This window comes from Oryctolagus cuniculus, chromosome 8 (assembly GCF_051225735.1).
Source record: "Oryctolagus cuniculus isolate XC-2025 breed Fujian yellow rabbit chromosome 8, ASM5122573v1, whole genome shotgun sequence".
NCBI lineage: Eukaryota > Metazoa > Chordata > Mammalia > Lagomorpha > Leporidae > Oryctolagus > Oryctolagus cuniculus.
Window position 1 is genome coordinate 44499001 of NC_142874.1, and position 27514 is coordinate 44526514.

The 27514-nt window shown below is 35.5% G+C and overlaps 1 protein-coding gene across 1 annotated transcript in view; it reads left to right on the forward strand.

Moving 5' to 3' along the window:
- The window catches only part of IQCM (IQ motif containing M), a 459382-nt gene that overhangs the window by 130267 nt on the left and 301601 nt on the right, over window positions 1–27514 (forward strand). The window contains exons 6-7 of the mRNA XM_089301770.1: window positions 3095–3210; window positions 27044–27102. Coding sequence (XP_089157896.1) covers window positions 3095–3210; window positions 27044–27102 — 175 coding nt within the window. The remainder of the gene's footprint in view (window positions 1–3094; window positions 3211–27043; window positions 27103–27514) is intronic.

The following is a 27514-nucleotide window of genomic DNA, read 5'->3' on the forward strand; positions in this document are numbered from 1 at the left end:
TTGTTCAGAACATAAATTTGAATTAAGATGGGAAATAAAATTAAAAAACCATCTCCAGTGAAAGGTATTTCTAAATTGTTACTATTGTAAAAGTTCTGATTATGCTAGAAAGTGAAGGAAGATGGGGGTCTGGTGAAAAATATTTGGTCCTGAAGAACAGTAGAAATTTAAAAGCTAATATTCTACCCTGAAGGTGTTTTTGTTGGTTGCATTATATAGAGCCTTTCAATCTACACTTCAGGTCTTTGGTCTTCAAACGATTCCAAATCACTTCCCAGATACAGGAGCATGCACACCTATGCCTGCACATAGACGTCTGCGTGTGCACGTGCACACACCGGTGCACACCCACACATGCACACGTGCATGCTCGAAGTGCACCATTGTATTCAGTTTTGTGGAGGATACAAAGCAATTGAAGGACTTTTAAGTCTAAATATGCAAATAAGGTATGAAGAAGACAGAAAAGGACGTAAACTTGTTGTGCAATACTATTTCTTTTTTCTTTCTTTCTTTTTTTTTTTTTTTTTTTTTTGACAGGCAGAGTGGATAGTGGGAGAGAGAGACAATAGAGAAAGGTCTTCCTTTTGCCATTGGTTCAGCCTCCAATGGCCGCCACGGCTGGCGTGCTGCGGCCAGTGCACCACGCTGATCCGAAGCCAGGAGCCAGGTGCTTCTCCTGGTCTCCCATGGGGTGCAGGGCCCAAGCACTTGGGCCATCCTCCACTGCCTTCCTGGGCCACAGCAGAGAGCTGGCTTGGAAGAGGGGCAACCAGGACAGAATCCGGCGCCCTGACTGGGACTAGAACCCGGTGTGCTGGCGCCGCAAGGCAGAGGATTAGCCTATTGAGCCGCGGCACCAGCTGCAATACTATTTCTTAAAAAGAAAGTCAAAAATAAGTATTCAGCAATGCAAAGTCAGGAAGACATTAGTATGAGTAGCTATTTAACAGAAGTTTTGATATTCAAAGATAGTTACTATTTAACTTATAACTCCTTGTTAAGTTGATGTGATCATTTTGGCTGGATTCCAAGTTAATGATATTGTTTTTGCCCAAGATTTATTTAATCTCCGAATATTTTATTCTGTCCTGCTAGCTGAACTGGGATTACTGATGAGAATTCTTTTGTTCCCCACCTATCCATATACAGCCTTCATGCATGTGCACACAGGCACAAATACAGACAAGTGGCATTCTGAATCTTCATTTCTCTGTGGCATTATCTGGGAAGAATACTGACTCCAGCAAGGATTTGTAAAGATTTAGTCTGACATGTGACTCTAGTCTTTTTTAGACCATCAGCTTCTAACTTTGAACTGACTTTGTGGAATAAACTGGAATTTGTTGCATGTCACATTCTGTGCCTGGCTTCTGAGGAGGAGTTATTAGCATACATCAGTGTGTGGAGGCTTTACTGCTTTTTAACATAGGAAAGTTACCTCTTCATTTTAAGTGTGATGCCTGTATACTGGATAAAACAATGTTGTTTTCCTTGAGTCAACAATAAGATATTTGAAAATGATCAGAAAAACAAGATGCTTCACTTTTGGTTTCATATTGGATTGAACTCTTCAGTGGTCAGGGTGATTCCCTCTTGACTCTCAGATTTAACCTCATGAGACTTATTCATCAGTATTTGTATGGTTAATGAGCCAGGAACATACAGCAGGTCCAAGTAAGATACTGTTCCTACCCTGGAAGAGTTTATAAATATAACAAGAAGATTGGAAAGACTAGCAAAATGACCTAAAATATGTGAGAACCCTTCCTGTGTTAAGGGAAGTGGGTAGGTCAGGAAGAGCCCCAGTGAGTCAGAACATGTTTTTAGCTAGTCAAGACAGCTTCACAAGAAATGTGAAGGCTAACGTATCTCTAATAATTCCTGTGTTATCTGTTTATAAGTTGCTGGGCTTATAAAGGTCCCCAGTTGAAATCATATGGGCTTTCCCTTGCTATTTTCTTGGACACTGATAGTAAGACCCCTGTTACTGGCATTTGCTTCCATTTGATTTCATTTATTCACACTGAATCATGAATGAAATATATGATTTATTATATTGTTTCTTCTGGAGATTTTGCCTTTTTGATAGATATCAGTGACTATTTTGTTTGAAATAAAAGAAATTACATGTGAAGTTAATATGGGTTAGGCTGTGTGTATACTTATTCAGAAGTCTGTGAGATAGCATTGGTCTTTTTATTATTTTATGTTACTCCCTTGCCTCCCTCTAGGACACTCAACTTATGTTTCTATAAATAAACAGAAACAATTAAATGAGAGAATTTATTACTTTTGCATTTTCTTTAAATATATATGACATTAACTGGTCCATTGGTGATGCTTCAGGAAAAGCATCATGAATAGCTTCAGGAAAAAATATATGTGTGTGAATAACTATTAGAAAGGAAATTGGAAATGTGAAAATAGTTTGATTCATTTGGTTGGCAGGATTGAACTTTTTCTCTTTTAAAAATAATTAATTTTTCTGAGAAATAAATGGACAAATAAATCTTGAATCTCCCCATTATTTAAAAAGGAAAAGGTTATTGCAAAAATCCCATGTGACAACTGCCATGAGACAGAAGAAATATGTGCATGTATGCTGGCTAACCTTTAGCTCTTTCAACCTGTTCCCCTTAAACACTTTTGGTAATTTAATTTACTTGGCAATTTCAAAACTTGTGCCTTCATAATAATTCCAAATTTTCTTTTAAAGTACTGATATAACAGAGGAGGTTTCTTTTTATTTTTCTAAGTGCTATTTGCAAATGGGATTTTACTTTAAGTATGCTATAAAAAAGCTCAGTGTTCTTAAAGAGAAGAGGTTGAAGAGAATGAACCTCTTAGTTTTCTGATGGGCATGCTGTATGCAATAAAAATATGGAAGCTCTACTGTACAAAGTGGTCAGTGTCTCTATGCACTGTTACCACTTCTTCATCTCTCTTGGATTAGTTGACAGATGTGATTTTAATACAGAATAGTGAACCCATAAACATGATGTGCTTTCCTCTTTGTAACATTAAGAATATGATCTGTGTGTGCATTTCCCTGGGTAAATATTGTTTTAACCTATATCAATACTTTCAACAGACAAAGCATTCTATGATTGGAGAGGAATTGTGTCGATAAGGTCTGTCTATTTGGCTCCGGACTCCAGTCGGGTTAACTTCCCTGGACCATTAGAAACGTTTCAAGGTTATCATATGGTAAGTATTTGTAAAGCTGGACATGGAGTTGAATTACCATTTTTCCAGAAAATTATTGGGTTGAATTTGATGAAAACGTGAGATTTTGCTGTGGATCTATTATATTCCTAAGACAATTCTCTAGTGAAATATTTGCTTTTTTCTGTTCATTGCTTTAGTTCTGTTACTGAATTGTATACATCTTGCTGGATAATCTTAGCTCCAAAATGTAAAAGTGACCAACACATGGTTTGCCTCAAATGTGATAGTAGAACAACTTTTTAGGTTAATGCTTGGTAGACTATCAACAAAATATAATATGGCTGAAGGAAAATGAAGAAGTTTCTTTGAAGCATAATTGAAGAATTAAAAAGTTCAAGGACAATTTCATGACCACATATTGATAGTGTTTTGATTGAGGACCCTGTAAACTAGGGCATGGGAATCTGTGACCTGGAAGTGTAACAGGGACTTGTCCCCACATGGTCTTTCCTCTGCGTGCATGCATCCTTGGTGTCTCAATTACTTCTTCTTAGGACATCAGTCTTTTCAGATTAGGGCCTCACTCTTAACTTCCTCATTTAATGTTCATTGTTTTCTTAAATGCCATAAATGATGAATTCGTGTTAGGGATTAATTAGAACTTCCACATAGTAATTTGTGGGAGACAGTGTTCAGGTCATAACATCATTAGACAACTAAAATATGTTTAAAACTCTCCCCATCTGTTGAAAAGTTTTAATCTATCATTTAAAATCATATTAAGGTTTTAAAATTTTTCCTGTAAACCAAAACTTTCAATTTATGTCATATTTAGATTTAGTTGCTAAATTCATTGTGAGTCAAATTTACAAAAAGTAAATTACTGTAACTCTGTTTTACATAGGGAAATTATGTGTGTGTTATTATGGAAATTTTTTGAATGTAGACAAGGAAATTATGTGAACGTTGTGTTTCCTGAAATGTTAGCAGTCTTTGTAACTCACCGTTTCATAAAATATTTATTAATCATAGTGTATGTCTATACTGTTGTCTCCAGCTATTGAGATACGTATTTCTAATGCATACATATACTTAATAAAGATGTCCATTGAAGGCTGTTTTCATTATCTTCCAGGAAAGGTGAGAGAATTCATCTTCTAAGCCTCAAAGCACCTTCTAGGCTTCCTAGCTCTGCCCTATTTTACCCTGACAATGTAGACACTGCTGGTAGTTGTGTGAAAAAGTACACTGAAATATGTTTCCCTGAGGAATGAATCTGGCCAAGGATATACTTGAATATGGAGAGCTCCAAATGGGGGACTGAGAGTGTTTATTCATTGCTGAGTGAAAAGTAAGGAGCACGACAGGGAATGGATTGTGGCTTTGAAATAATAGATGCTTTGGATGGTGTACCTGTTGAAAGAGTGTGGAGTGAATTGGAGTGAAGACAAGGTGAACAGTAATAGACCTCGTGATCAGTCTAGTTAGAAGTAAATAAAGCTTGCATCCTACCTGTAAACAAACTATATGAGTGTGTATGTGTGTGTATGTATGGGTGTGTTTGTATGTAAGAATAAAGAAGAGGGAGAGAGACTCAACCTAAATTGGATTCATTACTCATGGCATTTTGAATTTTCACCACTGGAGGTCTAAATAGCTTCTTTTAGTAGGGAGTTCCTATTTATTTTTCCTTTAAAACACTGACACAGTTAGAAAGGATCAAGCACAAAATCCCAACTAGTATTTTAAAGAAAAAAAATTAAAATTTTGAAATTTATGTAACTTTTTTGTAAATTTACTATTTTAAAAACATCATTTCTTTTCTTTCTTTCTTTTTTTTTTTTTTTTTGACAGGCAGAGTGGACAGTGAGAGAGAGACAGAGAGAAAGGTCTTCCTTTGCCGTTGGTTCACTCTCCAATGGCCGCCGCAGGCGGCGCACCATGCTGATCCGATGGCAGGAGCCAGGTGCTTATCCTGGTCTCCCATGGGGTGCAGGGCCCAGGGACTTGGGCCATCCTCCACTGCACTCCCAGGCCACAGCAGAGAGCTGGCCTGGAAGAGGGGCAACCGGGACAGAATCCGGTGCCCCGACCGGGACTAGAACCCGGTGTGCCGGTGCTGCAAGGCGGAGGATTAGCCTAGTGAGCTGCAGCGCCGGCAAAAACATCATTTATTTTCATTTTATTTGAAAGAAAGAGGTAGAGTGATTTTGTATATTATGGTTCACTGCTCAAATGCCCACAACAACCAGAACTGAGCCAGGAACTCCATTTGTGTGTCCCACTTTGGTGTCAGGGGCCCAGGAAGTTGGGCTATCATTTGATACTGTCAGGTACATTAGCAGCAAGCTGGATCGGAATCAGATCAGCTGGGACTCGAACTGTTGGTAGCACCACAACATCAGAGCCCACTAGAACCATTTTGAAGTGTACACAGTTCAGCAACAGTAAGTGCATTCATATTCTGAATAGTGATTATATTCACCTCTAGAACTTTTTTGTCTTTTATAACAGAAACACCATACCTATTAAACACTAATTTTGTATTTACCCTTTCCCAATTTCCTGGCAACCAGTATTCTATTTCCTGTGTCTCTGAATTTGACACCCCCAGGTCCCTCTTATAAGTAGAATTGTAGAGTATTCGTTCTTTTGTGAGTGGCTCATCTCATTTAGTATAGTGTCTTAAATGCTCATCCATGTTGTATTATCTGTTAGAATCTGCTTTCTTAATTAAGGTTGAAAATATTCAGTTGCATACATCTTCTACATTTTGTTTATCCATCATACATCAGTGGTCATATGGGTTGTTTCACCTTTTGGATATTTGAATAAAGCTGCCATAAGCATGGGTGTGCAGATATTGTTTGAATCCCTGCTTTTACTTCTTTTGGGTATATACCCAGAAGTGGAGTTACTGTTTAATATTATATTTCTGTTCGTTTGTTTTAGGAATCAGTGCACTGTTTTCCACAGTAGCTATATCGTTTTACTTCCCCCCGCAATGCAGAAGGTTCCCAAATTCTCCACACCCTCCCAGACACTTGTATTTTCTGATGTCTACATCCTGATAGGTGTAAAATAAGTTCTCTTGATCTGAATATGTTTAATCGGTTCAGAAGAAAAAGTAACTTGAAAACTGAGAATAGAGGAGGCCTGTTTTGTTGGATGAGGAGTGGAGACAAGGGTGTAGGAAACCTGTATTTTAAATTACATTGGAGGAGAGAGAAATGTAACACATTCTGCTTCAAAGTACACTTCATAACTGGGTTACTCTTACCAAACCTTAATTTGATCAAATAATAAACTCATTATGAATATACTTTCTTTAGGTTAGAAAAAATCCTTTTAAACTGGATATGTTTTAAATACATTTTTACCCTGTTTTTTTGTTATTATTAAATTGTAATTTAATAATTCTCTATATGTCTTGATACTGAAAAGATAATTTCTGTTACCACATGTTTATTGTATTAGAAATTCCAGTTATTTTAAGCCGTGGTGCAGGGGTCCTAAAACTTCTTTATATGTAATTAAAAAAAAACCAGAAATACTGCATCCTGAAGACACTGTTACTAAAGTTACTTTTTGTGGCTGTGAAGTACTGAAATCTTTATAGCCTTCATTGTTTTGAAAGTTAATATTTGTCTAAGGTGAAACCTGTGGACAAAATCCCTCAAATAACATAAAGATCTAGTATTACATTGCAGTCAGAGGGGAACAACCACTATTTCCAACTTTGTTGCTGTAATTTCTCATCATAACTCTGCTCTAAAAGTTTTGCTAACTTTATGATAACTTGTGAAGCAATCTGCGAACAAAACCTGGAGGGATGTAGCTGTGATTAAAAATATATATATCTGGGAACGTAGAAGAGAATGAAACAACTTGTATTTATTACTTGTCAGTAAGGCAAGACTGCCCTCTGTAAGTGGTTAGTTTCCTGAGTTGCTGTGGCCCTATGGGTCACAGAGGCTTTCCTGAAAGGAAATCTGCCATCCAGTGATACTGCAAAGTGAGGATATCAAGGGAATACCCTAGCCTGTGTCATGCTTATGTATTCTTGTTGTGAGAGGGGCAGCAAAGTGCAGGGGAAAGTATTCCAATAGCAGAAAGAATACTCGTGGCTGCCCAAACTGTGGCAAAGTTCAGCCTACTAAAGAAAAATGGAAGTAAACGAGAGAGGAGATATTCAGGGACCCATCATCACCAAGTGCCACATAGACCTCCTTCTTCATCAGTGTTTGTCTTGGGAAAGGAAGAAGCCATCCAGTCACTTTATCTTCTTAACCCTTGGTGAAAACAGTGTGCCTAACCTTAAGGCTTAAAAGTAAAGGATTACAAGAAATTAGAATTTGATCTCATAAATTATTGCACTGTATTTGTTCTCTGCTTCAAAGAACACATGTGAACTGTTGAAATTTATGACTTCCTAGCCCCCACTCTGAACTACCCAACATAAATACAGCCCAATATGAGTGAGAAGAAAATAGCTACTGGTCACACATTTTTTAAGCATACATGTTGCTTCATCTCATAAAAATGAAAAACATTTGTTTTATAGAATCTTTTTTTAGAAATTAAAAAGAATTTCAAAATATAAATTAAGATCTTTATATCAGTTCATTTTGAACATAGAATGATTTGATTGGATTTTAATACATGGGATTTCTTATTGTTTTTCTTTGGGAAATGTTATTCAGCTGGTTTGGAATAAATGAATTTTGTAAAAATCCATAATTTCTTCCTTTAACTTGGAAATTTCAGTACCTTTTTATGATTTGTACAAATGTACTGTCAGAAGTCTCAACATTTGTTTGAAGGATTCTATCATCTGATTAGATTTTTCTGGCACTTCTGTGAAATATAAAAATAATAAAAACTCTTATTTATTAAAATCATTTTTGATTTTTGTCATTTTTGAAAATTCTTTAGTAGACTTGGGGCTAACTCAGATGCTGAGTTAAGAGTGATATGACTGATTTTTTAAAGATTTATTTGTATAAAGAGTACAGATTTTGTGTATTAAGAATTTTGTATTTTAAGAATATGGTAATATTTCCCACTATCTTTCCTTCTATCCCCCTCTTCCTTCTTCCTTTCTTATCTTTTAATTTTTCGTGATAACATATTTTCATTTTTCTTAAAAATCACAAGCTTAACCTCTACTAAACAAAGAATTCAATGAACAGAAAGTAGAAAGACCACTGGTCATCAGAGTATATTCAAGGGAAATAACCAATAATCAAATCTCAACATGTCAATTTCAATTATATATGTTACTTTTTTCATACTCTATATATTCATTTCCACAATTCAGAGAAAACATAGTATTTTTGAGACTGCCTTATTTCATTAATCATAATGGTCTCCAGTTGCATCAATTTGTTGCAAAAGACAGGAATTTATTCTGTTTTTATGACTGAATTGTGTTCCAGGATGTGTGTATGTGTGTGTTATGTGTATTCCACCTCTCTCTCTTTCCCTTTTCTTCTCCCTCTCTCTCTCTCTCCTTCTGTCTCTCTCTCTCTCTCTCTGTGTATTTATGTGTGTGATATTTTTTCTTTAGTCATCAGTTGATGGACATCTGGGTTGATTCAACATCTAGGTATTGTGAATTGAACTGTAAATATTGTGGTGCAGATAACTCTTCCATATGCTGATTCCTTATCAACTGAGTAAACTCTCAGGAGTGGAATAGCTGGGTCATATGGTAAATCAGTTTTCAGATATCTGAGGAATCTTTATACTGTCTTCAATTGATTATACTAATTTACATCCCCACCAACAATGTATTAGAGTGCCTTTTTCTCTACTTCCTTGCCAATATTTATTATTTTTTGCTTTTTGTTGATAGCCATTCAACTGGGGTGAAGTGAAACCTTATTGTGGTTTTTCTTTGCATTTTCCTGATGGTTAGTGATCCTTAGCATCCTTAGCATTTATATTTTATCCTTTGAAAAATGCCTGTTCATAATCTTAGACCATTTCTTAACTGGATTGTTTTGTTGTTGCTGACTTTCTTGAGCTTCTTAAATATTGTGGATAGTAGTCCTTTATCAGATGTGTACTTTGCAAATATTTTCTCCCATTCTGTCAGCTCTCTATTCACTTTGTTGAGTGTTTCTTTCACAGTTCAGATGATTCTTAGCTTGAGATAATCCCATTTGTCTATATTTGCTTTGTTGTCTGTGCTTCCATTGTCTCATCTGAGAAGTCCTTGTCTATGCCAATGTCTTACAAAGTTTTCCTCTAGTAATTTGATGGTTTCATGTCTTAGATTTAGATCCTTGATCCATTTTGAATTGATTTTACTGTGGGGTGTAAGACAGGGTTCTTTTCTCATACTTCTGCATGAGAAGATCCAATTTTCCCAACACTGTTTATTGAAGCAATGTCATTCTCCAGGCAGTGATTTTAGCTCATTTGTCAAAGATTAGTTGGTTGTAGATGAGTGGATTATTTTCTGGGTTTTCTAATCTGTTCAATTGGTCCATATGTTTATTTCTGTACCAGTACCAGGATGTTTTGATTTTAACTGTCCTGTAATATGTCTCTAAATCTGGTATTTTGATGCCTCTGGCTATGTTTGTGTCAGGGTCACTTGTGTTTTCATATGAATCTTAACATTTTTTTCTAGATGTAGGAAGAATATCATTGTTATTTTGATTCAGATTGCATTGAATCTGAAAATTGCTTTTGGTAGTATAGACATTTTGATATTAATTCTTTTGGTTCATGAATATGTAAAATGTTCTATTTTTTGTGACTTTTTCTATTTCTTTCCTTAACATTTTGTAATTTTCATCATAGAGATCTTTTACATCCATGATTAAACTTCTCTTATGTTATTTAAATTTTTATAGCTCTTGTTAATTAGACTGGTCATACAAGTTTTTCTCAGCCCTAGCAGTTTGTACAAATGCTATTGACTTTTGTGTGTTGTTTTATATCCTGCCACTTAACCAAACTCTCTTATGAGTTTCAATAGTCTCTTGGTGGAGTCTTTTGGTTCCCCTATGTATAGGATCATGTCATATGCAAATAGTGATACTTTGACTTCCTCCTTTCTCTACTGTATCCCTTTAATTTCTTTTATTTCTTTTTCTTGCCTAATGGCTCTGGCTAAAACTTTCAGAACTATATTGAATAGTAATGGTGAAATACACATCTTTCTCTGGCTCTGAATCTTAGTGGTAATGCTTACAGCTTTTCCCAACTCAATATGATGGTGACTGTGGGTTTGACACATATTGCCTTGATTGTATTTAGGTATGTTCCTTTTATACCCAAATTGCTTACATCATGGAAAGATGTTTTATTTTATCAGATACTTTTTCTGCAGCTATTGAAATAATCATATGGTTTTTACTCTTCAAATTGTTAACAGGATGTTTGTTGTTTATTGATTTGTGTTTGTTGAACCCTGCCTGCATCTCAGGTATAAATCTCACTTGGTCTGGGTGGATGCTCTTTTTGATGTATTGTTAACTATTAATTTGTGTGTGTGTGTGTGTGTGTGTGTGTGTGTTTAGATTTTCGCATCTATTTTCATCAGGGATATTGATCTATAGATTTCTTTCTTTGTTGTGTCATTCTGGTTTTAGAATTAAGGTGATACAGACCTCATAAAAATAGTATGGACTAACTCACTTCCTTTTAATTATTTTAAATAGTTTAAGAAGAATAAGGATAAGTTCTTCTTTAAATATTTGGTAGAATTCAGCAGTGAAGCCTTCTGATTCTGGGCTTTTCTTTATTAGGAGGGTCTTTATTACTGATTTAATCTGTGTCTTGATTATTGGTCTATTTAGGTTTGCTATTTTATTTGTACAACAATTTTGGTAAATTTTAGTGTCCAGAAACATATCATTCCTTGTAGATTTTCCAATTCGTTAGCATATAGCTATTTGTAGTAATTTCTAATGATTCTCTTGATTTCTGTATTATCCATTGTAACATCTCCCTTTTAATATCAATTTAATTAATTTGAGTCTTCCAATTTTGTTTATTTTTTAAAAAATCAGTTCTTTATTTCACTGACCTTTTGTGTGGTTTTGTTTTTAAATTTCAATTTTGTTTATTTCTTCTCTAATTTTAATTATTTCTTTTCTCCTACTAATTTTGGGTTTTGTTTGCTGTGTCCTTGTGATGCATTGTTATATCGTTTTTTGATGCATTTCGAATTTCTTGATATAAGCAGTAATTGCTATAAACTTTCTTCTTAATATTGCTTTTGCTGTAACTCTGTAACTATTATCTTCTTTTGTTTCCAGGATTTTTTTAATTTCCCCTTTGATTTCTTCTATGACCCACTTTTCATTCAGGAGCATGTTGTTCATTCTCTGTATATTTACGTATGTCCTAAAGTTTCTTAAGTTTCCAGTTTCCAGCTTCATACAATGTAGTCAGAAAAGATGCATGTTACTATTTCAATTTTTTAAAATTTTTTGAGAAAAGTTTTATGGTCTAGCATATGGTCTAACCTAGAGAAAGTTTTATGTACTGATGAATATATATTTATTAATTTTAAAGCTATTTTTCTTTTACAGTGAACAAATGTCATGTATTTCAATTATGCATAGTGATACTTCCTACCCTACCCTCCCTCCTGTTCATGCTCCCACTCTCCCTTCTTCTTCTTATCTTATTCTTTCTTTTAATTTTTCTTTCTTTTAATTTATAATAATCTTTCAGTTTATTCTGTGCTCATAAGATTAACCCTACACTAAGTAAATGATTCAACAATCACTAAGAAGAGAAAAGCTCTGTTCCCCAATAGTAGAGACATGGGCTGTAAACAATCATTGAAACTCAAAATATCAATTTGAGTCACATATTTTACATTTATTTGTACTCTATTAGTTACCACAGATGAGGGAAAATATATGTATTTTTGTCTTTTTGAGACTGGCTTATTTCACTAATACCATGCTTTTTGTCGCACCCATTTTTTTCTCCAAAGACTGGATTTCATATTCTTTACATGACTGAGTAGTATTCCATACACACACACACACACACACACACACCATATGTGTTATACACACTGCAATTTCGTTATGCACTCATCAGTCGATAGACATCTGGGTTGATTCCATATCTTAGCTATTATGTATGGACCTACAATAAATATGGAGGTGCAGATAACTCATTCATACGACAATTTTATTTCTTCTGGGTAAATTCTCAGGAGTGTGATGGATGGGTCATATTGTAAATCTGTTTGCTTTCTGAGGTATCTCCATATGTTCTTCCACAATGGCTGTACTAGTTTACTTTCCCACCAACATTGGATCAGGGTACCTTTTACTTCACATCCTGGCCAGCATTTATTGTTTGTTGATTTCTGAGAGCCATGTTAACTGGGCTGAGATGAAACCTCATTGTGTTTTTGATTTGCATTTCCCTGGTGGTTAGTAATCCTGAGCATTTCTTTTTCAAGAAATCTTTGCCTAAGCCAATAGCTTGCAGAATTCCCCCAGTATTCTTTAGTAATTTGCTGGTATTAGGTCATAGATTTAGATGCTTTTTCCATTTTAGTATAAGTTATAAGTTAGGGTTTTGTTTCTTCCTTCTTCTTGAAGAGATCCAGTTTTCCCAACAGCATTTGTTGAAGAGACTGTCTGTTGATTTTAGCTCCTTTGTCAAAGATTATTTGGTTGTAGATGTATGAATGGATTTCTGGAGTTTCTATTCTGTTTCACTAGTCTACATGTCTAGTTTTGTGCCAGTACCAGGCTGTTTTGATTGTAACCACCCTGTAGTATATTTTGAAATCTGGTATTCTGATGCCTCTGGCTTTCTTTTTTCTTGTTTAACATTGCTTTAGCCATTCAGCGTCTTTTGTGTTTCTATATGACTTTTAACTTCATTTTTTGTAGGTCTAAGTAGAATGTCATTGGTATTTTGTTGGGATTGCATTGATTCTGTAAGTTGTTTTGGGTAATGATATTGTTTCATCAATCTATAAACAAGGAAGATTTTTCCATTTTTTATGTCTTCTCTTTCTTTAATGTTTTGTAATTTTCATTGTAGAAATCTTTCCCCTTCTTGGTTAAATTTATTTCAGTGTCTTAAAATTTTTCTGTAGGTATCGTGAATGGAATTGATGTTTGAAGTTCTTTCTCAGCCAAGCAATTGTCTGTTTATACAAAGGGTATTGATTTTTGTTTGTAAATTTTATATCCTGCAACTTTACCAAACTCTTATGAGTTCCAGTAGTCTCTTGGCAGAGTCTTTTGGTTTCCCTATATATAGAATCCTGTCATCTGAAAACAGGAATAATTTAATTTACTCCTTTCTAATTTATACCTCTTTGATTTCTTTTTTCTGGTGTAATGGCTCTGGCTAAAAATTACTGGAGTACATTGAACAGCAATGGTGAAAGTCGGCATCCTTTTCTAGTTCTAAATCTTAGGGGAAATGCTTCCAACTTTTCCTCATTCAACATAATACTAACTGTGGTTTTGGCATAAATTGCCTTGATTGCCTTAAGGGATGTTCCTTAAGGAACATCTACTCCATTTGTGTTAGATTTTTTTTTTTTCATGAAAAGAAACTGTATTTTATTGAATGCTTTCTCTGCATCTGTTGAGATAATCATATAGTTTTTATTCTTCAATTTGCTAATGTGATGTATCATATTAATTGATTTGCATATGTTAAACCATGCCTGCATATCAGGGATAAATCCTGCTTGGTTCTGGTGAATGACCTTTCTTACATGTTCTTAGATTCTATTAGCTAGTACTTTGTTGAGGACTTTTGCATCTATGTTCATCAGCAATATTGTTCTGTAGTTCTTTCTGATGTATCTTAATTAGGAATTGAGGTGAAGCTGGCCTCATAGTAGTTTGGAAGGGTTCCTTCCATTTCAATTGTTTTGGATAATTTGAGAGAATTGGAATTAGCTCTTCTTCAAATGTTTGGTGGAATTCAGCAGTGAAGCCATCTGGTCCTGGACATCTCTTTGTTGTGAAAGTCTTTATTACTGATTCAATCTCCATCTTGGTTATTGTTCTGTTTAGGTTTCTATATTTTCATGACCCACTTTTAGTAGATTGTCTATGTCTAGTAATCTATCCATTTCTTCCAGATTTTCCAATTTGTTGGCATATGGCTGTTAGTAGTAATTCCTATTGATTCTTTTTATTTCTGTGCTTTCCTTTGTTACGTCTCCTTTTTCTTCTCTGAAATAATGATTTGAGTCTGCACCCTCTTTTTTGAGTAGTTGAGCTAGTGTTTTATCAATTTTATTTTCTCTGAAAAAAACTTCTTCATTTCACTGATCATTTGTTTCTTTTTGTTTGTTTTATTTCTTCTCTGCTTTTTATTAATTCTTTTCTTCTAATAATTTGATATTTGGCTTGTTGTTGATTTTCTATACCTGTGAGATACATTGATGATTCTTTTATTTGATGTCTTTCTAATTTTTTGATATGGTCACTAATATAAACTGCCCTTTTACTACTGCTTTTGCTGTATCTCCATGAATTTTATGTTGTATTGTCATTTTCATTTGTGTCTAGGAATTTTTAAATTTGTTTTGACTTTTGTTCATTCTTCATTTGTTGGATATTTTCTAGTTTTTTTTTAAGTTGTTAATTTCCAGCTACACACCATTGTGGTCAGAACAAGATATATGATATGATTTCCATTTTATTAAACTGTTGAGATAAGTTTTATGGCCCAGCATATGGTATATCCTAGAGAATGTAACATGCACTGATGAAAAGAATGTGTATTCTACTGCTATGGGATGAAATGGCCTGCAGATATCAATTAGATGCATTTGGTCAATAGTGTTGATTAACTCTGTTGTTTCTTTATTTTTTGTCTGTCTGACCTGTCCATTGATGAAAGTGGGGTGTCAAAGTCCCCCATTATTATTGTATTGAAATTTAAGTCTTCCTAAAGGGAGATGTTAATGCCCATTAACATTTGTTTTAAAGAGCAAGATGTCCAAGTATTGGGTGCATTTTGAATAGCATTTCAGCAATTTATAATGGTGTACTTTCTTATTTTATTTGTTTATTTGTTTTGGCCTTATTAGAAGAAGTAGTGATGTCTAATGCACATATCTTCTAACTTCAAATTTTAATTTTGAAATGTGTATTTATTTTCCTTTGAAATACTAAAATTTTGAATAATTAAGACAGGGCAAGGTAGATATTTACTTTGTAAAAAACACATATTTAAGTCACATAGTTAAAAGTCAACATTTCAATAGTTATATTGCTTTGTAGCAGTATTAACTGGTCCTGAAATGTTTTATATTTTCTTTCTAATTTTTTTCAAAAAATTTATTTCCTACTTCTAGGTAAAATTATCTATTTTTGTCCTACTTATGAAAACACTTTTAGGAAAAATTAAAAAAGACTCCATGCAAAATTCCTGTAGCAGTGAATAAGTCAAGACATATTAAATTATTTTCCCAAAACTTTAAAAGAAAGCAAGATCCACATTGTAATGTTTCTTAGATTTACCACCACCTAAAATGCAAAACAATCTCACTGACACTAAATGATTTTCTAATGCAGAGGTTTAGTTAAATGATCAAATAATTTTGAATTTATATCTTTAGAATAATTTATAGGTAAAATCCTTAATATATGCTTTATATGTCTTTTGTTTTAAAAGACTATTGGATATTTATTTTTGAAAGCCACTTCATAATCTTTATTTACTGTAGTAGCCAATATATTAACCTGGCTTATCTTAGTCCTGATTGACCCTTTGATCTGAATTATCCTTCCATGAGAAAGTCATGTAAGGAGTACAAAGTATTTACACAATAGTAACTATTGACAACAGTTCTAGCTCTACAGTTGCCAGTAAACATATATTTATAAACATTCTTCTTTTGTGATAAACTAGAGTGTGGTTGTTACCAAACTCTGGGTGGAAGAATGAGAAGTTGAGTATAGAGAGCCTTTGAGCAGATATTAGGTTAAGGAATGAACAGACTGTGCCTGCCTTGGGGAATTCCCCCTCCCCCATACCACCTTCTGCGAAGCTAGGTACACTTGTTCTCTAGTAAAAGGGAACATTAACTAAATTTCTTAAAAAGTAATGAAAGAGAACAAACTGTAAAAAGGCAGCCAAAAAAAGGCAACATCTGTTACTGAACATGTCTCACTTGACTTCCTTTTAATGTTCTTAGGAATAAATTTATGAACTAGGGAAGGTTTAGTACTAATTAACTTGTTTTCATCAAACAAAATGCACCAGTCATGGATGTTGAATATGAATGATAAGTTCAATAGTAATAATAAGTAGACATTGAAAGTACTGGTAGCCAGGTTATGGCCACAGGCTTTGGATATTATTGTGGTTTTTAATAATGTATTGATTTAGACTTGCTATAATTTGCTTTTTTAAATAATCAGAAAATATGTTAAGAGAGCCATCTGTTTATCAAATAATGGATGGATTAGATGAAAGGCTTTTTCTTCATTTACACACGTTTAGACTAATGAGATATTAGGATGATGTGTAAAAGAAAAACAGAATTACTCAAAGTTGTGCAGTATAAGCAGTTGCAGTAGTAGTAGTAGTTACAGCTTTTAGTGGTTGTCCAGATCCAGAAGCTTTATTTGAAGCTATTGGATGCAGAAATATTTAGGAAATAAGATTTTGAAGTTTAGAAGTCTAAGAAGATAAGTAGGTTTTATCATACAGTAAAGCATGGGAATATTCTCACTAAGTGAGAGACTGAGGCCACTTTAGACCTTGTGTTGGTTGTTTCAGGTTAGGTCTTGCCACCAAAAGTCAGGTGAGTTGAGTTTTGTCATATGTGTTATGAAAAACGTGTTGTTTCATCACTTCTTGGCCTTTTGGCTAAGATCAAGTGAAAAATGTGTTGTTTTACAGTGCTATTTTCATTCAGAGTCTCTGATAAAAAATTGTAGACTTGGGCTAGTGCCGCATCTCACTTGGCTAATCCTCTGCCTGCAGCGCCAGGACCCCGTGTTCTAGTCCTGGTTGGGGCGCCGGATTCTGTCCTGGTTGCTCCTCTTCCAGTCCAGCTCTCTGCTGTGGCCAGGGAGTGCAGTGAAGGATGGCCCAAGTGCTTGGGCCCTGCACCTGCATGGGAGACCAGGAGGAAGCACCTGGCTCCTGGCTTCGGATTGGCGCAGCGCGCTGGCCGTAGTGGCCATTTGGGGGGTGAACCGACAGAAAAGGAAGACCTTTCTCTCTCTCTCTCTCTCTCTCTCTCTCACTCTCTCTCACTGTCTAACTCTGCCTATCAAAAAAAAAAAAAAATGAATTGTAGACTTGGATCGGCAGTAGTAGTTATAAAGGAGGATGAAGATGCAAAGGAAATAAGGACACATATCCACACATACACACAGTTCAGAAGCTTTGGAAAGCACAGGCACCACATGATATTCTTCGGAAGAGGAAAAGAGGACACATGCTAATGTAAATGTGTTGTATGGATCTTGTTGTAATTTGTATTTTCTACATTGACCAAATAATTTATAGAAACCTCAATCTTTTCATTCAGAAACAGAATTCCTTTCCATTCCTTTTGTTGGCATCAGTGACCCTTCTTTTTTTTGTCAGGCATTCCTCTTGGTTTCTGCTTTTTTCTAACAGCCTCCAGGACTCACTAGGAAACCTTTTGGATTGTAGGGAAGGGGAGTTGCAATTATCAGCCAGAAGAACCAAATCTATCCCAGGGACACAGCCCCAAACTTTGAGTCTGAAGAGCTCCCTCTAATCAGGAATAGTTCACAGGTGAGGAGAGTTGGGGGTGGGAATCTGGAGGCAACATGCCTTTGTTTTGTTAGGAGAATGTCAGACAATAGAGGGTGTGTCAGCGAGGAGAGCTTGCTTTAGGGTAGAACTCCAGTCCTCCTTTATTCATTTCCATTCTGATTCCTATTTTATTCTTGAACTAAACACACAGGATAACAGTTAATTTCAAATTATTTGAGGCCTTTGCATTCTTCGTTATGTGTTCTTTTGATACAGATACATGTTACCATATATTTATGATCATTGCATAAAGGATTTTGAAATTTGCACTGTATATTGTTAAAAATTTTATAGATTATGCCTGTGAGATATATAGAAAATCAGCTGAGCCATAAATGAGGAGACAATCAACCTTAATTATTATAACAATACTTTAAAACCTCATTTTTTTACAAATACTTCTAAACATCTTTTTGTATTGATTAATTTGTTTTCTTACTGTACATAGCAGTAACATTCCATTTGAGGTTATAATTCATTTTTGGTTATTTTGGCAATGGAACAATGTTTTAATAGGATGTAGTACACTGTATTTGTAGTTAAGTTTTTGTGAATATTCCTAATTTCCTTAGGATAGATTCCTGGCAGTAGAATTGTTGGTGTACTCCTCTCCCCTTTTTCTACTTTGTCTTTTATTGTATATTGTTAAATTGCTCTCTAAAGAAATGTTGGTTTTGGAGTTTTAAAATTTTTTATTTATTTATATTCATTTTATTTGAATTGCAGAGAGCCAGAGAGAAAGATGTTCAACCTGCTGGTTCACTCCCCAAAAGCCTCAATAGCCAGGGCTGGACCAGGCCAAAGACAAGTTCTCAGAAATCAGTGTGGCCGGCACCACGGCTCAATAGGCTAATCCTCCGCCTGTGGCGCTAGCACAGAGGGATCTAGTCCTGGTTGGGGTGCCGGATTCTGTCCTGGTTGCCCCTCTTCCAGTCCAGCCCTCACTGTGGCCCGGGAGTGCAGTGGAGGATGGCCTAAGTCCTTGGGCCCTGCACCCCATGGGAGACCAGGAGGAGGCACCTGGCTCCTGGCTTCGGATCAGCACCGCGCCGGCCATGGAGGACATTGGAGAGTGAACCAACGGTAAAGGAAGACCTTTCTCTCTGTCTCTCTCTCACTCTCACTATCCACTCTGCCTGTCAAAACAAAAAAAAAAAAAAAAAAAAAAAAAAAAAAAGAAAGAAATCAATGTATCTCACTTAAGCATTATTCACTGCCTTTCAGAAAGTGCATCACATGAAATGTGATCAGAAGTAGAGTAGCTCTGACTTGAAACAGACATTCTGATATGGGATGCAGGTATTCCAAGCAGTGATTTAACCACTGCACCAAACATCCATCCTGGTTTTGGATCTTTGGCATAAATTTTCACTGCTTTTTCTATCCCAAAACAAAAGCACATACACAGAAACAATAAATAAAGCATTACCCAACTAAAATAGATAATCATATGAAAGGGCTTTGTGTTGTATGACTAAGTTGTAGTAGGGGCTTAATTAATTACAGCTATTCTGAACATTAAGAAATTGTTAAGGATTCATTAATATCCTTTCATGAAGAATTTGATATCTTATACAAGATGTACAATATGAAATATATAAATAAAGACATCAGAAGTTGTGGAAAGAGTAGAAAAAAATGAAGTTAAGGTTTAGGTGAGTATATAGATTCATAATCTGGTGTACTACATGATTGTAATACATAGACCACAAATGTAGTTGTACACATTTTAGCAGCTAATAAAAAATAATGAGTATTCACTTAATTTAGACTGTTTCCGTAAAATAAAAGCAAACCAGAAAAATTCTACCATGTAGGTGATTATGAAGACAGTACTGTGACATAAATGTGGTCAATAATGTACTCAAAATATCTTTCATAAAATATAGTAATGTACTAACTATTAACACTCATTTTAACCATAAAGCCAAACCACAGTTTGGTAAAAGCACTTTGACGTGGTGGGAGAGTGTGGATGTGAGGCTTGTTGTTGTGGAGGTGGTGTGGAAATGGTATCATCCCAGTGTCAGTCTTCTTCTGGCTTAACTTAAATCAGAGATAGATCTTAGGGTATGTGAAGGAGTGGGAGGATATCTCATTGGACCTTTCTTCTCCGTGTGTGTCCATGAGTTAACAACATTTTGGAATTTGTTAGAAATGTAGAATCGCAGTCCCCACACCAGATTTATTGGGTCCCAAGATCTACAGTGATTTATAAGCACATTAAAGTTAAGAAGCACTGTTCTAGATAATTCCCCAGGATATTGTTCCTTCTAAATGAGCTTTTGATAAGTAGTGATAATGCAGACAAGGTAATTTTCTTTTTCTTGTACCTGGAAGTGCAGATATTCTATGATGAATTTATCATGTGGTAGGATAGGAATGTGTTTTCTTTTGAATATTGAGGAGAAATATTATAACCAATTAAAGGTAGCAGAAACACATTCTCAGACAATGAAATAGAACAACAATGCTTGTCAACACTGGTCTAGGAGAATTTGCCAGGTATTTTGTTAATAGAACTTTCACCCAAATGGATTAATCTGAACAATTTTAATAAACTGGTATGTCCATTCAAGTACAAGCCTGAATATCTAGGTATAATTTTTAAAAACATTTACATTTGAGAATCATTGTTTTCTATAATTTTCCCATCAGAGTTCTCCAAATAAGGAATGATAGTGAAATTGTGATTAGGAGGCTGGGGCAATTTGTGGTTAACAGATTCTGACCCCACTGTATTTGGCAGTTTTAAATTTCATTACAGTTAAGTCCCAGTGACTCCCTACAAAATCACTTCATTTTCTAAATGAAGTAGAAGTGGAAAACAAAAAAATCACAGCTTTCAAGACAGTGTACAATCTGAGATAATTTAATCTCTGTTACTGTCTTTTATTGCTGTATTGTCTTCATAGATTAAACCTTACCACCTGAGTCTCCAATTTCATCTTCTGAATAGAATAATGTATTGAGTTTGCATCCCAGATTTCACCCAACTTATCTGATCAAGTTTAGTTAAGATATTAAACTTCTCAGTTTCCTTAGGAAAAGGGAGGAATGCAATGTGTATTGCAGATCTTAAGGAATGTTTTACCATATTCTTACAAAATGTTCTATCATGTCATGTATTAATCATATAAAAGGGTATTTATGCAAATATGTGTACATATATACATTCATGTATAAAAGAACAATTCTGAAAAGAAAACCCTCATTGCATAAGAAATACAACCCTGTATATCTTTTCTTTCCCTTCATATCCTAACTGATTTCATTAATTTTGTTTTCTTGATTTCCTTACAGTTTTTTTTAATGATTCGTTTATTTGTTTGAAAAGGAGAGTTACAGAGAGGCAGAGGGGTAGGGAGAGAGAGAGATCTTCCATCTGGTGTTTTTTTTTAAAAGTTGGTTAGCATATTTTTTCCTTTTATTTATTTTGCTAGTTTGGCACTAATATTCTTTTAATAAATTGTTAATGTATATGTTTTAATATACACAGTAACTTAAGGCATCTTTACTCTCTTCCTGTCCCATACAGAAATTTTAGGTTACTGGCCAAGAGCCAAGGCCATGAATAGCATGTGCTTTCACTCATATCCTTCTCTTTTTCTCTTTATTTTCAGGGCAATTTTTATATATTTTATTTTAAAATTTCTTATTTATTTTATAATTGAAAGGCAGAGAGATAGGAGATCTTTCATCTCTCTGTTCATTTCTCAAGTGCCTGAACAACTTTGGCTGGGCCAGACCAAAGCCAGGAACTGGAAATTCAGTCTAGTTTTCCCATGTGGGTGGCAGGAACCTAACACTTGTTGCCTCCCAGGATACATGTGGGTATGAAACTGGAGGCGAGGCAGAGCTGGGACTCTGTTACAGGATCCGGGCTTCCCAAGTGGTGGGTGTCTTAACTAAACTGTGCCAAATACCTACCCCCAGGGCAATTTTTAAATCCTAGTGTATACTCCAACAAGATTGCTGTTGCAGAACCTACATTTTATAAGGAGTGCTTTTGGAAACACCTTTCTTGCTCACAATTGCAAGTCTTGTGCAGCTCATTAAAATCCAGGCCTTAGGCTGTCAGGAATTGCTATATAATCCCTAAGGCAAAGACAAGCTCCAGAATTTATAAAATAGGAAATTCAACATTTCTGTTGTTTTTGACTAGAGTGGAACTCGATTACATTCCCATCAGCTCAGCCATACATTAAAAATATTTTTTATAACATCATTTTATTGTGTTGTTATTTTCTAATTCTAATCATATTCCTGGACAGAGCAATTTCTTCATGTATTTTTACAAGCAGATTTCACAGGGACTTCTTTTAGGATTCAAACTTCCCATTTATTGCCCTCCTGTTCAGCCTTTGCATTGCCTTTTAAACACTAAACCTCATTTAAATACCTACACATAAGGGCGGGTGCTGTGGCACACTGGGTTAACTCCCTGGCCCAAAGTGTCGTCATCCCATATGGGCACCGGTTTGAGACCCGGCTGCTCCACTTCTGATCTAGCTCTCTGCTATGGCTTGGGAAAGCAGTAGAAGATGGCCCAAGTTCTTGGGCCCCTGAACCCATGTAGGAGACCTGGAAGAAGCTCCTGGCTCCTGGCTTTGGATCAGCACAGCTGTGGCCATTGTGGCCAATTGGGAAGTGAACCATCTGATAGAAGACCTGTCTTTCTCTCTCTCTCTTTAACTCTGCCTTTCAAATAAATAAATCTTTAAAAAAATAAATACCTACATATAAAAGAGTAACTCCTTTAGTTTTGACTTTTTATGGAGACTAAAAATTTTTTCTAGTGGGAGGTAAATGAACAGCCTGCATTTTGCAAGGTCGTCTCGCTCTGATTTGAAAGTTGAATGGCTTTTTGAGGCTGACTATTATCTTTGGAATACTTGTTCCTGTAAAAAGGGTTGTGAAAGTACTGCACTTTAATGTACCTTCAAAGGTGGGGGCTGCTGTGGCTCCATAAGATTATTTTGGGAATTTAGGGACTACTTGTAACCATCGCTACTTCTGGGGAGTGATTATATGGCTTCAGAATCCTCCTTTGATTTGTGTGCATCTTGGAAGTGCTCAAATTCAATAATGCAAAGATACTGACTGTGAAGCAGAGATGTTTGGTGCCTTTTGGTTCTGTGTATGCCCAAGGAGTTGATGCTTTTCTGTGGAAAGCGTTTCACACTAGAAGCAGAATATAAGGAATGAGCCACCCTGCTGTTTCACAGAAGGTGCTAGTGACAGGCCCGACTTCTGCAGGGCAACTCCTATTGTCCAGCCTGGCAGAAAAATCTTTTCAGCTTACATTACATGTTTTAATGTGTCATTTATAATTTTCTATGTATATGCTATTAATGATTTTTTTTTCACAGTTACCTATTTTTTTTTTTTTTTACAGGCAGAGTGGACAGTGAGAGAGAGAAACAGAGAGAAAGGTCTTCCTTTGCCGTTGGTTCACCCTCCAATGGCCGCCGCAGCTGGCGCACCATGCTGATCTGATGGCAGGAGCCAGGTGCTTATCCTGGTCTCCCATGGGGTGCAGGGCTCAGGGACTTGGGCCATCCTCCACTGCACTCCCTGACCACAGCAGAGAGCTGGCCTGGAAGAGGGGCAACCGGGACAGAATCCGGCGCCCCGACCAGAACTAGAACTCGGTGTGCCGGCGCTGCTAGGCAGAGGATTAGCCTATTGAGCCGCGGCGCCGGCCCAGTTACCTATTTTTAAACAAACCTTTCATTTTACCAAGAATGATGTGTATATTTTCTCCTAGAAGGTTCACAAGTCTGTTTGAAACTATGAATATTTCTTGTTACTTAGAAAATACCCTTTAAACGCATTTGTGGGTAATTGGGGTATAATATACTGATTTTAAGTGGCCTTTTTATAGCAAACATATTCCAGAATTTCACACTAATAGAAATAAAAGAGAAATATGTCTAACATAAAGATGCAGAATGAAAGGGTAAAAAATGATTTATGCTTAATCAATGCAAGAATTGTTTTTTAAATTTCTATTTATTTGAAAGTGAAGGAGGGAGACACAGAGACTATGCAGTAACTTAATCATTAGAATGTGAGAGGATTGTAAGAAGGAAAAAAAGAATCCAGATAAGATACTGAAAGAAAAGGGGAATTGAGGGATCATGCAGATGCTTTTCTAGATTTATCATATATAAGGTTGGTACCAGTTAAATTATGGAGTTTGAGAAAATACTCATGTGGGAGAAAAGTGTCTGAAAAGTGATTTGAGGTAAGCCTCTCTGAGTTATTGGCAAAAATTTGAAAATTTGCCAGGATTATTTAATATGGGCTTACAGGTTTAACTCCCAACATAAATCTGCAGATAGAATAGAAGTTTGAAAGAGTTGAAAGAAACAGGTGGTAATTGTGGAAAGAGGAAAGATTTACAAGAGGAAGAAGTGGAAACATAAGCAGAATGGACTGGAGACTTGAAAACCAGGCCCCTTAAAGGACTGATACTTATTTTGTAAAAAGTAGACCAAAATAATTAGCTTCTATTACATATAGAGAAACATAAATGGAGGTTGTGAAGGCAGTAAAGTTGGAAGACACTAAGTGGAGAAATCACAGATATCATCTTTGAAGAGAAGTCCTCAAGAATGCTTGTCTGAGATTGTTTTACTTAGCATCCCTCACATCTGTGACCCATCATTATGGAGAATTTGTCAGTTCAGTTAGTCTGGCCGAGAAGGAAGCAGTTGAAAAAATATTAAGTTGGCAAGTGTAAATAGTAATGTCACATAAGGACAATGTGTCCTAAGCCAAGAACATTGTTTTATGCAAAGGTGGGGCATATAAAGATTAAAAATTAATTTTATATACCATTAATATTTTTGTGATAATGAATATGTATTATGGAACATATTGAGGGCAAGATTTAAAATTAGGCTCAGCTCCATGTTCTATTTTCACTTAATTTTTTCACATAAATTGTAAAAAGAACTGTTATTCTTGAAGATGATTATTTATTTCGAAAGAGAATTCATGATCAGAGATTTCCAAAAGTAGCCAGTATTGAGATGCTGTAGTCTAATTTTCAAGCTTATTGCTATGTTCTGATACAACTATAGAAGAAAGGTTAGTCTGCAAAATTAAAAAAATGATGCTATGAAATAAAATTTACATATGTAACTAGACTGCATCTAAGCGGGCTCCTATAAGCTCCACTTTATAGGAAAGAGATTTGTGATTTTTTTAAGATTTATTTATTTACTTGAAAGTCAGAGTTGCACACAGAGAGAAGGAAAAGCAGAGAGAGAGAGAGAGAGAGGGAGGGAGAGATAGAGGGAGAGAGAGAGGTCTTCTATCTGCTGGTTTACTTCCCAGATGGCTGCAATGGCTGGAGCTGTGCAAATCCAAAGCCAGGAGCCAGGAGCTTCTTCCAGGCCTCCCATGCAGGTGCAGGGGCCCAAGGACTTGGGCCATCCTCCACTGCACTCCCGGGCCACAGCAGAGAGCTGGCCTGGAAGAGGAGCAACCGGGACAGAATCTGGTGCCCCAACCCGGACTAGAATCCGGTGTGCCGGTGCCGCAGGTGGAGGATTAGTCTAGTGAGCCACGGCGCCGGCCAATATGAGTACTTTTGAAGTACAAACACAATTTTATTCCACATTTCATCTTTATGCCGAACCTTTAGATTTCATGAGAGTTTCTGCAAGAGATGTTGTCAAAAACACATTTGAAACTTAAAATGTAAAAATTAAAACATATTTTACTTGAGATATCACGAGCAATCCATATTATTAAATAGCCAAGGGACTTCCTGTTACTGACTTCTTTGAGCTGTTGAGGGAAATGATAACCAACAACCCTAAGTCTCCAACGTTTTACTTACGTATCAAGATTACTTCAAATTCCTTCCATCTGTTTTTGAAACATATTTCATGTAAAATAATTGTCACAAGACATTATGAAGTGTATATACAACCTACCAGTGCTTTCTAATGTATCAATTTGCCCTTTGGGTCATCCCGAAAGATCAGAGTGGTGGCAATGACTCAATTGTTCTGAGGTCCTGTAGAATCATTTTCCTGAATTTTTCTTTCTGCCATTGACCAGTATTGTAGGAATATCCAAGAAAAACCACAAACTAAACAGTCATGCATGTTTCTTGGGAGTGGTGCTGTTGAAGCTAATACATTTTACCCATCTTTTGAAGGACATATGGGAAAATTTTTTCACTGAAAATAAGTTGGATTCTCCTATAGACATTGTGAATGTTAGAACTTCTATGTTCTCTTTGTTACTTGGTGTATTATTCTGCTAGGGCTAGTATAACAAAATACCACAATGTGGGTGGCTCAAACAATGGAAATTTATTTTCTCATAGTTCTGGAAGTTAGAACTCCAAGATCAAGGGGACAGGAAGTTTGATTCTCTTGAGGCCTCTCTCCCTGGCTTAAAGGATATCTTCTCATTGTGTCCTCACATAGCTTTTTTCCCTAGTGTTCCTTCTCTTATAAAGATATCAGTCCTATTGGATTGTGACTCTCCCCTTACCATATCACTTAATCATAATTACTTTACTGAAGACTCATCTATAAATATATTTGCATCAGAGATTTAACTTATAGTTTTAATGAGTGGGGTAGGGTTGCCAATTCAGTGTATAACACTTTGTTAGATAGGAATTTGAAAGCCAAATTTATGTCACATATCAAGTAATTTCAGAAAATATCTGGCATTATTTTTCCAATATTTCTTACTTAGCCTGATTTTCTTATTGATTTTTATTTTCTTAGATACAATATTTTTGAAAGATATTAAACATTTTTAAGACAGAGAACAAATAAATAAGTTAAATTCTCATCTATGATGGATTTGTAAGGATATTTGCTCAGTGAAATGTTTACCAGGAATCGTATTTCTGTGGACTAAAATGGTGGAGAAGATCAACAATCATATTTCTATGAGTATATTCATGAATGCATATGAAATTTAGGTTTATAATACAGATTATAATGGAATGTTTCTTTCTTTGACAATATGACAGAAATTCATTGGAATTAAAAATTTACAGGCAATGATGTAATCCTTAACTTTTTCTAATATGTTAACTCTTCTTTCTCTCTCTTTTTTTTGTTAGAAACAGTTTATGAAAAGAAAGCAAAAACTTATCAAGCCAGAACCAAAGTCAGAACTCAGGTATATCTTTTATACAATAGCAGAAAAGTATAAATTAATGTACTTGATATCTCTGTTATCAGTGTCTAAGTTTAAAAAATATAGATTGTCAAAAGCTGAAATTGTTAATATATCTTTTTCAGTGTTCTGATTTGACTCAGGCAAGGATAAGAATATGTTTGCTTCAATTGCCTTAGTTATCAGTCAGCAGTCCCAGCTGTTATACTTTGCGGTGTCCAGGAGACAGCAGTGCACACAGCACTATAGTTCACTACCCAGCATGCCTTTCAGTGGCACTGCTAGGAATTTTTCGATAACTGTGATGCTATTATGCATGAAATTTGTTGAAAATTTTTTTGAGAAATCACTCTTTTGTGAGCTAGATTTTTGGATGTAATGGAAAGAAGGTATTATTGAAAAAATGAAGTTTCTA